Here is a 15064-nt window from a genome sequence, read left to right on the forward strand (position 1 = left end):
CAATCAATCATGGGCGACAGGGCAAGACAGTGTCCCCCCCACCAAAAAAAAAAAAAAAAGTCTTAGTTGGAAGTCAGCATAACTGAGGAAAATCTTCCTTGAAAATGTAATTTCAGACACCCCCAAGGCACTTATAGAACCAGAACCAAAAAGTCTTATTTCTGGATTCCTATAGCGAAATTAATAAAATTAACTGTGAATAGATAATTTCTAATAAATGTGTATTTTTATGATGACAAAACTTTGGTCACTCATAATCTGTGTCTTCTTTATGCTTAATTTCAGGGCAAGCTCTTCTGTCAGGTCCTTCATGGTTGCACAGTGCCGCACAATATATATACATAATAAAATAGGTCCATTTAATATATGTGAAAAGACAAAGTCTACGTAATACTTATGTGATCGAAATGCCAAACAGACTCTTTTTTATTTTATTTTTTGAGACAGAGGCTCACTCTGTCTCCCAGGCTGAGTGCAGTGACGCAATCTCAGCTAACTGCAACTTCCACCTCCTGGGTTCAAGCGATTCTCCTGCCTCAGTCCCCAGAGTAGCTGGAATTAACAGGCATGTGCCACAATGCCTGGCAAATTTTGTCTATTTTTAGTAGAGACAGGGTTTCACCATATTGGCCAGTCTGGTCTGGAACTCCTGACCTCAGGAGTTATGCCTGCCTCGTCCTCCCAAAGTGCTGGAATTACAGGGATAAGCCGCTGCATCCAACCCCAAACAGATGCTTAAAAAATGACAAGTTTAGTCAAAGAAAAAAGATTGAGGTTATAATCCTAAACCCAGTGTTTATAATCTACATTTCCTGCACAAAATGCAAAAAGTCCTGGTCTTCACTATATTTATCTATAAAATGACGATAAAAATATTTATTCTATGAGACATCCCTAGATTGTATGAAGATAAATTATTATGTGAGACAATACCGGGAAAACATAAAACAGAAAGAAAGCACAAAAATTGTCTAAGATTTATCATGGAAATTAGAAGTTAGACAATTGCTTATTTCTCTTTATTTAATCAACAGTCACATTTTATTTAATAGATGCCTGTATTCCTTACCACGAGACCTACTTTCAAGCTTATATTCACAAGTATACTTTCAGGTTATCTGATAAATGGACAGCAAAACGAGGAATCAGGTTGTACTGTGCAGCTGAAAGAACATTTGTCTTCCAAAATCTTATTAAATAATAAGTTAAAATTTTGAACTATGCATGAGAAAAGTAGCTGTCTCACTTTTTAATACTGAAGTATGTTTTTTGCTTTGTTCTCATGTTTCTGTCTCATTTATTCATCTGTGTGTTTGAGATCTACGGCAGGTTCTTACCTTTTCCATGAGATACTTCAATGGTCCACGTGCAGTTGAGAGAGTTTGGATAAAAATCTGGAAATCCAGGAGAAAGGACTGTTCCGCTCTTCCCATGGATGTAGCCTCCACACAGGGCTTTAAATAACAAAGAGAGATGATTTTAACACTAAGGTTTCACAATGAGAGCCAGAACCAAATACTGGTTAAATGGCGGGGAATTTTCACAAGGATTGAAAGATCTAATGTCATATCCAAGAAAAAAACAAGCAACACCTGAGCTTTATTTTACTTGCAAATATAATATGCCGGTATATATGCAGGCATTCTCACCACTACAAAACCTTGAAAACCTAACACAGAAAAAGGCACAGCAGGAGAAGTGGAACCTGCAGTAACAAGCCGGCAGAACTGTAAAAATGGTGCAGGTTTGCACTCCCGAGAGCTGCTGATCCTTCTTCAAACCCCTCAACAAACCACGCCATGTTCAAACACTCATTTCAGACATTCATTTTGAAAGAAAGGAAAATAAAGTTACACATAATCATTTCAATGGGAAAGTAGCAACGATTAGGGTGTCAGCAGAATATGGGAGCTTAAGCCCTCAACTCTGACGTCAGAGAGTTACGAGGTCAAAGGCTGGCTCAGCTACTCACTAGCTCTGTGATCTCTGGCAAGTCTCTCAATCTTTTACATTTCTCATATCTTGAAAATAGAAATCATGACAAAACCCAGCTCATGCACAGGTGTTTGCAATGACTGCCACCACAGAACGCAATTTACAGTGTGTAATAGATACTAAATGATTCAAATGGTACCTACTGGTAGATACTGATTGAAACATTATCTACTGAGAGTTGCTAACAGGAATTCCATTCTTAAGGTATCAATAATGTAACACTTTGAATAGACTCTATATGCCCTAATTTTACAAACATGAAGAGGAGAACAGTGACATGATCCCGCCAACGTTCTTTTGTTTCTTATCTGAAGACCTCTCAGGCTATCCTATGAATGGAAGCACTGAAATGAAAAAGAACAAAAGGGAACAGTCACCAGAGCCACGGGACAGAGGCAGGAAAGGCAATCGCCGTTCATGTTCTGCAAACAGCCATGTGTCTTGAGAGTCGCCAAGTGCTCCGGGTCTCGGCCTTCTCCTGGAACTGCTCCACCTGCAGTTGTCAGGCCCGTGGATGTCACCCGCTCAGACCTTGGAACCAGGCTGCCCACCCTCACTGCAGTGTCTCCACTGCAACGGTGAAGGTTATGTGCCAGCGTGACTGGTCTAAGGGCTGCCCAGATAGCTGGTAAGAGACTGGGCTTGTCTATGAGGGTACTGCCCTGAGAGATTAGCGTTTGGATCAGTGGACTGAGTGAAGATTTGCCTTCACCAGTGTGAACTGGCATCATTCAATTTGCCAAGGGCTTGAACCAAATACAAAGGCAGAGAAAAGGCCGGGCACGGTAGCTCACACTGGTAATCTCAGCACTTTGAGAGGCTGAGGCAGGTGGATGACCTGAGGTCAGGAGGTTAAGACCAGCCTGGCCAACATGGCAAAATCCCATCTCTCCTGAAAATGCTAAAAATTAGCCAGGCATGGTGGCACGCGCCTATAATTCTAGCTACTCGGGAGGCTGAGTCAGGAGAATCGCTTGAACCAGGGAGGCAGAGGTTGCAGTGCACTCCAGCCTGGGCAACAAGAGTGAAATTCTATCTCGGAAAAAAAAAAAAAAGGCAGAGTAAAGAGAAATTTTCTCTTTTCTTGAGCTGGGGCATCCGTCTTCTCTTGTTCCCAGACTTCAGTGCTCCCGGTTCTTGAACCATAAGACTCCAGGACACACACCTTCAGCTCCCCTAGCTCCCAGGTCTTTGCACTGAGACTTAGTCATGCCACTGGCTTTTCTAGGTCTCTAGCTTGCAGAGGGCAGATCTTGGGACTTCTTGGCCTCCCAATCACATGAGCCAATTCCTGCAATAAATCTTGGTTCCATTTCTCTGGAGCACACTGACTAATACATCTGCTTATAATTTGATTACTTTCTCTACTCCTCTGTGTTTCCACAGCCTCATGTGTAAAAGGGGGCGAAAATCACAGCTCATTCCTGCTTGCTGAATAATGAAATAGGTGAATACATGTAAAAAGCTCACAATAGTGTCTCACAAGCAAAACATCACTCAATGTCACAACTGACTGTTCATTTCACAAGATTCCTTTGCATTTTTAAAACATGTCCCCATTCTGTGCATATGTATTTATACTTCCTTCTTGAACTAGGCAAGAAGAACTATCATGAAGTAAATGATCCCCAGAATAACGTCTTCCAATTACTATGATCATTCTGAATTATGTTTTATAAAAGCCACTTCCACGAATAATATTCACAAAAGAATGATATAATCTATGAAAGATGTGACAAGCCTCATCATGCTCACTCATCATGCATCTTAAGGGAACAGATCATCTCTTTAGTATGTAAACCTCATGGGAAGCATGATATAAAATATAAATTTTTAAAATGAGTTTTAGAATATTCTAAGAATTTGTCATGGAATTTTTACCTCTTAAGATTGCAGTGACTGCACATTTCACTGTAAAAGGGGTAACACTGTACATCCTACGTGAAATGAATGTATTCAAATAGTTATTGTGCAGCTGCTATTGAGCAGGCCCTGTCCCTTGCATCAGGGATCACTCATAATAAGAGAGATAACGTATCTGCCCTTGTAAAGTATGCATTCCAACTGGAAAGGACAGAATCAAGCTCCTAACAGTATAAAGTGCAGATGATGCGCAGTCGGGGAGATGACACAGGGCTGTGAAGAAAACAGAGATAGAGGAGGGATGGGATGGGATGGTCTGAGGCTTGCGGGTGGCCAGGGGTGCTGCCTTTAGGAAGTGGTCTATAAATAAGAACTTGAGAAAGACAAGGAAAACACGAAATACCTGGGGAATAATTTGGGTGGAGAGAAAGGGGCTAGGTCTGGGGCTTACGCTGCAGTGGGCACGCAGGGGTAGGGAACAAAAAGGACACCTCAGTGGCTCACAGGTCCTTGTAAGGGTTGCACATTTCTTTCCATGACATGAAGGGGCACTGGATGGCCCGGCCTAGGAAAGGACACGAATCTCATGATCTACCTGGAGCTTAGCCCTGCTCCTGAGGCTGCTATGAGAGAATACACAGGGGTGGCAGGGAGGAAGGCAGTCAGGACCCCAAACCAGGGCACTGGCAGCAAGATGGCAAGACATGGTCTGAACCCAGCTGTGTCTTGACAGTAGAGCATAGGACTTTCTCATGAATGCAACATGGGCATTGTGATAAAACAGGAGGAGCTGGGGGTTACTGCGAGTTGACAGCCTGAGAGTGACATAACCACAGGCGAAGGAGACTTAGGAGAGTCAGGTTATAAGAGTAAAGTGGGCACTCGGCTGTGGATACTGAAGCTCCATGTCTGCCAGCCTGCATGTGCAATGGTTCATATTGAACTGGACACACACAGGTCTGGAGTCCATGGAGGAGGGCTGAGCGAGGGACAGAAGGGAGACCACAGCTACATGAGATCACAGTGCAGTGAACGCAGACATAGGCTTCCACAGAGGAAACTGACGCCAGTGCACCATGTCGTGGGAAGAAAAACAGCAGAGGATGGAGGCATCCTGAATTCGGAAGGTATGCATTGATAACCTTCCATTGATCTATGACTGGATCAGTGAGAACTGATGCAGTAACTTCTCAAAGTTTCATGAAGAACTTCACTGAATGAATTTAAAACATTTTATGTAAAACTGAGACATCTTATATCCAAAGCTCTCAGTAGTCTTTATACTAAATTCTGCATATGTTACATAAACTGATAAAATCAATTCATCTCCAACTATAATTAAACGCATAAAAACGATCAATCTTTATTTTATCGTCTGTCTTCATGTCATCAAGAAAAGTTACTTGGTCACCTATTGGGGAAGACTCTGGAGGGAAAGTGCTCTTCCCTGTATGATGTTTTCTATCCACCCCGCAGGGAACCTGGAAATCACTAACCAGCCCCGTCACGCTGTCATCAGGAGCAAAGTCAGACAGAAGTCAGAGATACAGCTGCTGCTCCTGTGCTCTTTTAGATTATATGCGTGCAAACACAATGTAGTCCAATTCGCACACCATGAAGACTTTGCACAAAAAAATTGTGTCCACAATCATATAATATTTTTCAGGAAAAGGGAATTTGAGGTTTGGAGAACTGAATTGGTATTCTCACCTAAAATTGAAGTGAGGAGAGAATAAAATGAAATACCTGAATTGTATTTTAGTATTTACACAGGTTATGGCTATGTTCGTATGCAGATGTGCCTACGTTCCCTTAGCAGAGCTACAAATATAGCTGCACATGATCTGAATTACATTAATCTGTTTCTTCATGCATGGTAGATCCTTTTCTGAGTAGCTGTACAAGACACAGTAACATTTTACTGTTGCTGTCCTTAGTACTATAATTTCTTGAGTTTTACTTTTCTATTTATGTCACCTAACCAACATCAAGGATGCAGGTATGTTACATCAGAAATCTTTTGGATGGAGGACAAAGATATGCAGAAATCATGGAAGAACAAATGACGAGACTTTTTTTTTTTGGAGGCAAAATCTTGCTTCTTCACCCAGGCTGCAGTGTGATGGCGCGATCTTGACTCACTGTAACCTCCACCTCACATTGGGATTGCTGGGCACTGCAGCGTGAACCTCTGACAATGCCCTCAGACCAGCACACAAGGTATTTGATCGTCTTCTACCTTCAGTGATTAATTCACACACCCCAACCATCCAGGCCCCTGCTTTTCTCTCTGCATCTCAGTTTATAACCATTTCTTCACGTTGTAACCTGTCCCTTCCTCTCGACCTCCTTCTTGAAGATTCCTCCCAGCTTTCAAGATCACAAATTGAAACTTTTTTTTCCCACTGCTTTACCCTCAACCACATTTCTTTTGTCTAATAAAGCACTTACTTCATTGTGTGATCTTTTAAAATGTCTTTCCTTTTGTTGTACTGATAGATTTTAAACTTCTAACTGTGTGATTGCAAACACAGCAGGCTCCCAAAAAATGCTTGTGGAGAGAGTAAACAGTTTTCAAAACTACTTATTTAATAAAAATAAAATTCAAAGTTCTCTTTGCGTTCGTCTTTCACAAAATTACAAGGATTTATCCCAACGTTCATTTATTTAACATTTAAATGTGTGAAAGAGTAACGTTAAAAACACACTGACCTGATGCTAAGGATCTGGGACAGACACTGAGTTTACCTTGTTTCATGTTGATACAGAACATTATAATTTTTCTTTTCTTAGAGTTATGAATATCTAAAGGTTTAAATATCTTACTTATGTACCTTCTGTTGCAAAATAAACAAAACCATGGGGTTTAAGAGATTGCTTAAGATTTAAAGGGTAACAACAATCTTTATGGCTGAATGAAAATTATCAACCATGACTGACTAGAACTCTCATACCAAAGTTTGTAGATTTATTAATAGCTTTTTTTTTTTTGAGACAGGGTCTTGCTCTATTGCCCAGGCTGCAGTGTAGTAGTGTGATCTCAGTTGATTGCAGCCTGGACCTTCTGGGCTCAAGCAATCCCCCTCCCTCAGCCTCCTGAACAGCTGGGACTGCAGTCACATGCCAATACCCCCACCTAATTTTCGTACTTTTGGGGGTTATGGGGTTTTACCATGTTGCCCAGGCTGGCCTCGAACTCCTGGGCCCCAGCAATGGACTTACGTGAGCCTACCAATGCGCTAGGATCACAGGCATAAGCCACCACACCCGGCATGTTAATAGATTTTTACCATTAATTCTTTATACTCTAAAACACGTTCCAGTGCTGCAAAATACAGTCATGCTATGGATCCCTTTGAAAGGTTTAAATCTCCAACTTACATACGCTTACATCAGTAGACAACAAATAAACAAAATGAATAAGTACTTTTCTTTTCTGTGGAAAATGCCACCCATAGAACTGGCATCCCTATGGCACCTCAATTCCTGCGCTGCAAAACCTACAGGCTATTTTTGGTCTATTCCCACTCAATTTCGCCTAAATCACTTTCCTATCGATCCCTCCACTCAGTTTCCATTGACCCCACTTTGCTAAACCTCCAGGAATTTTCAGACCATACTGTGCAAATCAACCCCTGGTAATTTTGCTCATTTCTTTTTCCTGGGAAACCCGTTCACATGCTGGCTACTTCAGGAAATCCTACCCATCACGAAAATCCCAGCTCAAGAGCTGTACTTTCCCTGAATTCCTCCTCAGTTACTACTCCCTGGGAGCTTAAAATCAAACTGAGGAGACAGAACTGAGTATGTAAAATGAATAAGTCAAGATATATTCGATATAAGTTGTAAATGCATGTTATATTATCTACATATAGATAGATATTATAAAAAAGATCTATATATATACACACATATACATATACACACATATACATACATATACACACACATATGTAATATGACTTTATGGAGCTGAATATCAAGAGAAATTGAAGTCAAAAAAGTCAGTGCTGTCATGACCTGGAGAAATTCCAGAGAAATGCTCATCAAGGCTAAGTGCGACCTCGTCTTAGAGGTTGAGCCTTATTTAAAGAATGCAATATGTAAGGATGAAGAAGGGGAGTAAATACTGTATATGTTTAGTTGATAGTAAGAAGAGAGCAAGACCATTGATTGATACATTTTTTTTTCTAGATCACCTGCAAGATGGAGTAGAAAATAATCTTGGCTAAACCAGGAAGAGGTCGAATCCCTGAACAGACTAATAACAAGTTCTGAAATTGAGGCAGGAATTAATAGCCTACCAACCAAAAACAAATAAACAAACAAACAAAACCCATGGTCAGATAGATTCACAGCCCAATTCTACTAGAGATATGAAGAGGAGCTGGTACCACTCATTTCTGAAACTACTCCAAACAACAGAAAAAGAGGGAATCCTCCCTAATTCATTTTATGAGGACAGCATCATCTTGCTATCAAAACCTGGCAGAGTGTGACAAAAAGAAAAGAAAATTTCAGGATGCTATCCCTGATAAACATGATGTGAAAATCCTCAGTAAAATACTGGCAAACCAAATCCAGCAGCATGTCGAAAAGCTTGTCCACCACAATCAAGTTTGCTTCATCCCTGGGATGCAAGGCTGGTTCAACATATGCAAATCAATAAATGTAATCGATCACATAAACAGAACCAATGACAAAAACCACATAGATTACCTCAATAGATGCAGAAAGGGCTTCGATAAAATTCAACACCCCTTCATGCTAAAAACCTTCAATAAACTAGGTATTAATGGAATGTATCTCAAAATAATAGGAGCTATTCATTACAAACCCACAGCCAATATCATACTGAATGGGCAAAATCTGGAAGCTCTACCTATGAAAACCAGCACAAAACAAGAATGTCCTCTCTCATCATTCCTACTCAATGCAGTATTGATTGGAAGTTCTGGCCAGAGCAATCTAAAGAAATAAAGAGTATTCAAAAAGGAAGAGATGAAGCCAAATTGTCTCTGTTTGCAGATGACATGATTTTATATTTAAAAAACCTCATCTTCTCAGCCCCAAATCTCCTTAAGCTGATAAGCAACTTCGGCAAAGTCTCAGGATATAAAATCGATGTGCAGAAATCACAAGTATTCCTACACATCAATAATAGACAAACAGAGCCAAATCATCAGCAAACTCCCATTCACAATTGCTACAAAGAGAATAAAATACATAGAAATATAACTTACAAGGGATATGAAGGAACTCTTCAAGGAGATCTACAAACCACTGTTCAAATAAGAAAATAAGAAAGGACACAAACAAATGGAAAAACTTTTAATGCTCATGGATAGGAAGAATCAATATTGTGAAAATGACCATATTGCCCAAAGTAATTTATAGATTCAATGATATGTTCATCAAGCTACCATAGGCTTTCTTCACAGATTTAGAGAAAACTACTTTAAAGTTCACATGGAACCAATGAAAGAGCCCATATATCCAAGACAATCCTAAGCAAAAAGAACAAAGCTGGAGGTATCATGCTACCTGACTTCAAACTGTACTTCAAGGCTACAGTAACCAAAACAGTATGGTACTGGTACCAAAACAGATATATACACCAATGGAACAAAACAGAGACCTCAGAAATAACACCACACATCTACAACCAACTGATCTTTTACAATCCCGACAAAAACAAGCAATGGGGAAAAGGATTCCCTATTTAACAAATGGTGTTGGAAAAACTGGCTAGCTATATGCAGAAAGCTGAAACTGTACCTCTTCCTTATACCTTACACAAAAATTAACCGAAGATGGATTAAAGACTTAAACATGAAATCTAAAACCATAAAAATTCTAGAAGAAAACATAGGCAATACAATTCAGGACAGACATGGGCAAAGACTCAATGACTAAAACACCAAAAGCAATGGCAGCAAAAGCCAAAATTGACAAATGGGATCTAATTAAACTATAGCTTCTGCAAAGCAAAAGACACTTATCAGTAGAATAAACAGGCAACCTACAGAATGGGAGACAATTTTTGCAATCTATCCATCTGACAAAGTGCTAAAATCCAGAATCTATAAGGAACTAAACAAATTTACAAGAAAAAAACAACTCCATCAAAAAGTGGGCAAGGGATCTGAGCACACATTTCTCAAAAGAAGACATTTATGTGGCCAACAAACATGAAACAAAGCTCATCATCACTGGTGATTAGAAAATGCAAATCAAAACCACAATGAGATACCAGCTCACGCCATTTAGAATGGTGATCATTAAAATGTCAGAAAACAACAGGATGCTGGAGAGGATGTAGAGAAATGTAAACACTTTTACACTGTTGGTGGAAGTATAAATTAGTTCAATCATTGTGGAAGACAGTGTGGCAATTCCTCAAGGATCTAGAAACAGAAATACCACTTGATCTAGCACTTCCATTACTGAGTATATAACCAAAGGATTACAAATCGTTCTACTATAAAGACACATGCACACCTATGTTTACTTCAGCACTATTCACAATAGCAAAGACTTGGAACCAACCAAATGCCCAGCAATGATAGACTGGATAAAGAAAATGTGGCACATATACACCATGGAATACTATGAAGCCATAAAAAATACATGATTTCATGTTCTTTGAAGGGATATGGATGAAGCTGGAATCCATCGTTTTCAGCAAACTAACACAGGAACAGAAAATCAAACACCGCATGTTCTCACTCATAAGTGGGAGTTATCAATGAGAATGCATGGACACAGGGAGGGGAACATCACACACTGGGGCCTGTTGTGGGGTGGTGGGCTAGCGGTGAATAGCATTAGGAGAAATGTCTAATATAGATGGTGGCCTGATGGGTGCAGCAAACCACCACAGCAAATGTTACCTATGTAACAAACCTGCATGTTCTGCACATGTATCCCTGAACACAAAGTATAATGAAAAAAAAAAAAAGAAAATGGTATTGGTTAGATACCAAAATATTTTAAAAAGTAAGTTACCAATGCTCAATGAGGAATTCGTGGATCGTATTTGAATGCACAGGTACATGAGTATGTCGTTTTCTTTTGAGAAAAACCTCACTTAAAATCAAAATTACAGCCAGGTATGATGGCTCATGCCTGTCATCACAGCACTTTGGGAGGCAGAGTCAGGCAGATCACGAGGTCAGGAGATCGAGACCATCCTGGCTAACATGGTGAAACCCCACTGCTACTAAAAACACAAAAAAAGTTTAGCAGGGCATGGTGGCACACATCTGTAGTCCCAGATACTCAGGAGGCTGATGCAGGAGAATTGGTTGAACCCACGAGGTGGAGGTTGCAGTGAACAGAGATCGTGCTACTGTACTCCAGCCTGGGTGAGAGAGAGAGAATGACGCGCGCGCGCGCACACACACACACACACACACAGACACACACACACACAATCGAAATTATGTATCTCAAATGAGTCAGGTAAACTCTCTCACGTGGCTATGTCAGTTTTCATCACCAGATTAAGAACCTAGATTCATCAATGACCGTCCTATGACGAACAAGTTGTCTTCACCCATCACCTTACAATCAAGAGTACTACAATTTTTCAATCTTTACAGCTATGATTAACAAGTCTGCAAGTAAAACAACTTGGCAAGCCCTATGTGGGTACTTGTTCAAAGACCTACCCCACATAAAAATAAAAAGGACAGCAGCTTACACACATCCCATTTAAAAATTCTATTTTCGTCTATAGTCCAAAAAAATAAATTATTAAAAATGCACAATATCATACAAGCAAGCCATATGTGTTTGCACGGCATGTAAACATTCAAGAAAAATTACTGATATGATTAACTTATTCTATTGAAAATTTAAGGTAATTTAATAAAATATCAAACCAATTCAAACTCAGTTACACATGAAGAAAACTTGAATATTTTACGGATTTTGATTCTGATTGCAATTATTTTTAATATAGAATACAAAAATATGACAAATATTTGCATAGTCTATATGACTCCCTTGAGTTTTACAAATTAGAATCAGGCAGTAGTTAGCATCTTTCTGACACTAAGAGTTATACAGACAAATGTAGTTTGTTTATTTTTCATTACTAGAGTTCTAATTACAAAAATAAAACTGCAAATAATATCAAAAAATGTAGAGCGAAAAATCAAAAGTCTCACTGCAGCCACGCTACAGCCTAGTTATCTCCAAAGAGGAGAGCATGAGAGTTACAATTTCAGAATGTCTATTTTCAGTCCACTTCCATGCAACACTGTGTGCACCTTCAGTTACATGTATCTATGCAGTATATGCATATACACAACATGCATTGCTCTATTACATCTTATATTTTACTCTTAAAAGGCTGTATCATCTTATCTTCCTAACTGTGTAAAAAATACGCAGCTCCCTAATACCTCAAAAATATTCAATATTTTTGATCTTTTTACTTTTTTTGCACACCCAGCAGGAAAGTGAAGTTATCATGATTTATTTGCATTTTCCTGATGCTAATAACAAACATACATTTAAATATAAATATAATGCTAATGGTAAAATATACCATTATGGTATATATTTTGTTTTAAATATAAATATATACCATATATTTATATTTAAATATAAATAACATTATATTTAAATGTATGTTTATTATTAGCATTATATATGTTTATATAGATAGATATAAAACATATCTGCATAGCTCTTTTTCTCATAAACCTTTTGGCTTATTTGTGTTTTTTTCTCTCTTCCAATTGCAGAATATGATTATTTCATGTGTATATTACATGGTGAATGCAACTATTTTTGGTAGTTTTTTTTTACCTTTTAAAAAATAATTTTTGGTTTGCATATAGCAAAAATGGTCAACATTTTTTCATTTACTGTTTCTGAATTTCTTTAGTTTTTCCAAGATCTAAAAACTAAAATTTCTCAGAAAGCAAAACCAATGACAAAAAAAACATGACCCTCACAGGTATGGTCCCTTGTCCTGTCACAGACTCATCAGAGCACTGAGGGGAGAAATAGGATCTCAACAGTCAGTGACGCCAGTTCATCTGGATAGCCACAGCGAGAAAAAATGGATTGGGATACTACATCACTCCTTACTAAACATTTTTAGATGACTTGAAGGTATAGATTTAAAAGATAAACATAAGTATTTACTTTTAGGGGTGATTAAGAAGTTATTGACCATGGTGATGGTTACATAGATGTGTGTGTGTGTGTGTGTGTGTGTGTGTATCACAAATTATATCAACTTGTTCACATTAAACATATGCAATTTACTGCATTTCAGTTATACCTCAATAAAGCTGTCAAAAATTTTAAAGTTTTTACCAGAAAACGATACAATATCTTCATTACTCTGAGTGTAGGCTAGCCTTCTTAAACACACATGGAAAGCCTCATTCACAAATGAAAACAGTGAAACGCGGGACTATTTTAAATTCGAAACCTTCTATTCATCAAAAAGGTATCAATAAGAGAACAACTCCAGAATAAGAGGAAAGATTCACAACACGTAGATCAAAGCAACTGTGTCTAAATATGCATGCAACGCCTACAATTCTGTAAGGTAAAAGCATGCAACCCGATAGAAATGCAAGCAAAGAAACAGACGCTTTATAAAAGATGATATATCAATGTCCAAGAAACATACAAAAATGTACTTGGAACAGCTGAAAAGTCAGGAAATAGTACAACAAAATAAAAAAAAAGTTGGTATGTTTATGCAATAAAGTTAGATGATAAGTAGAAGTGAAACACAGCTAAGTGCCAGAACACGCATGAACGCCACAAACTGAAGGCTGGAGGAAAGGAGCTGGACAAACAGTACCTTCGCTGATAATTTTACTTATTTACATCATCACTAGTGCCAGACAACTAAGGTTCAACCTTGGGAGGCAGTGACTGGGAGAGGCTGTGGAAGGGAAGTGTGAGTCTGGTAAATGTTCATTTAGTGAGCTATATGGTCTTGACCTGACAGGGACATATTTACTTTGGGAAATGCATTGAGCTACACACTTATACTGTACAAACAAATAAATATATGGACATCTTTGAAAAACGGTTGTCTGAGAGATATCCTGTATTTTCACATAACTTTAAGTTTTGAATCTTTATGTTTACACCTTTAATCAAAGTGTAACTTATTTTGTTTACATTTTTAAACATTTTAAAATCAAATCAGGTAGCCAATTTGTCCAGCACTATGTATTAATAGGATATCCCTTTTCTCCGATATGGAATAATTTTATGATAAATTCAGTTCCTGTACAGACAAAGATCTGTTACTAGAATCCCTATGCTATAGAATATATGTGTATTTCTGTAACAAGTGCATACTGTTCTGTTTATCGTTAGTTTTTCATATACTTTGATATAACATGGGATAGTCCTTCCTTATTATCCTTAACAACATATTTCTTATTCATTGGGAGTATTTCTCTTCCAGATTAATTTTTAAAAATTTGAAAATGCTATTAAAATCCCAATTAATTTTAGATTTTATTGAATTTAAAACTTAATTTGCAGAAAATCTGTACATTTAAATTTTGTTCTAAAACACAGTATGCATTTTCATTTTTAAGGTATTCTTCACATGTATTTCATATGAAATGCATATGTATATGAAGTTCATAACTGAATACAAAAGAATACCAATGCTGTTGCATTTCTATTTCTATATTTATCATAAACATATACATTTAAAGGTAAATTTCATATGAATTTTACAATTAAATATATGTTTATGATTAAATATATAAATAGAAATATAAAGGCATATACAAATGTATGCATATATCTATGAACGCATATGTATACATGTATTCATATGTGTATATGTCTGTATGCATATATGCATTTACATTTGTTAGATATATTCCTGAATTTTTTTTACCTTATATGTTTTTATTACATTTCTAGTAAGTTATAGCCTATGTGGAACTCAATGGACACATTTATCCTGAATGAAGTCACCTAGTGAATTAATTATTGCTAATAGTCAACTGTCTTCCAGTTACAATATTTATAATTCATATCATTTTCATATACTTTTGCATTTGTTAGGGTCTTCTGAGCAATGTTATATGATAGTACTAAAACCAAGGGGATACTCTTGTTACTGACTTTCAAGGGACTTTTTACAACAACTTACTATTAATTATGGTGTATTTGTAGGCAAATTCAATTATATGATGGTTCT

General features: G+C 37.8%; 1 protein-coding gene across 4 annotated transcripts in view; it reads right to left on the reverse strand.

Annotated features, from left to right (window-relative positions):
* Window positions 1-15064, reverse strand: part of CSMD1 (CUB and Sushi multiple domains 1) — a 2142320-nt gene that overhangs the window by 449267 nt on the left and 1677989 nt on the right. For all 4 annotated transcript variants that reach the window (XM_035269622.3, XM_017963591.4, XM_008979004.5 and 1 more), the window contains one exon: window positions 1338-1454. In XM_035269622.3, coding sequence (XP_035125513.3) covers window positions 1338-1454 — 117 coding nt within the window. The remainder of the gene's footprint in view (window positions 1-1337; window positions 1455-15064) is intronic.

The sequence above is a fragment of the Callithrix jacchus genome, chromosome 13, assembly GCF_049354715.1.
Source record: "Callithrix jacchus isolate 240 chromosome 13, calJac240_pri, whole genome shotgun sequence".
Lineage (NCBI taxonomy): Eukaryota > Metazoa > Chordata > Mammalia > Primates > Cebidae > Callithrix > Callithrix jacchus.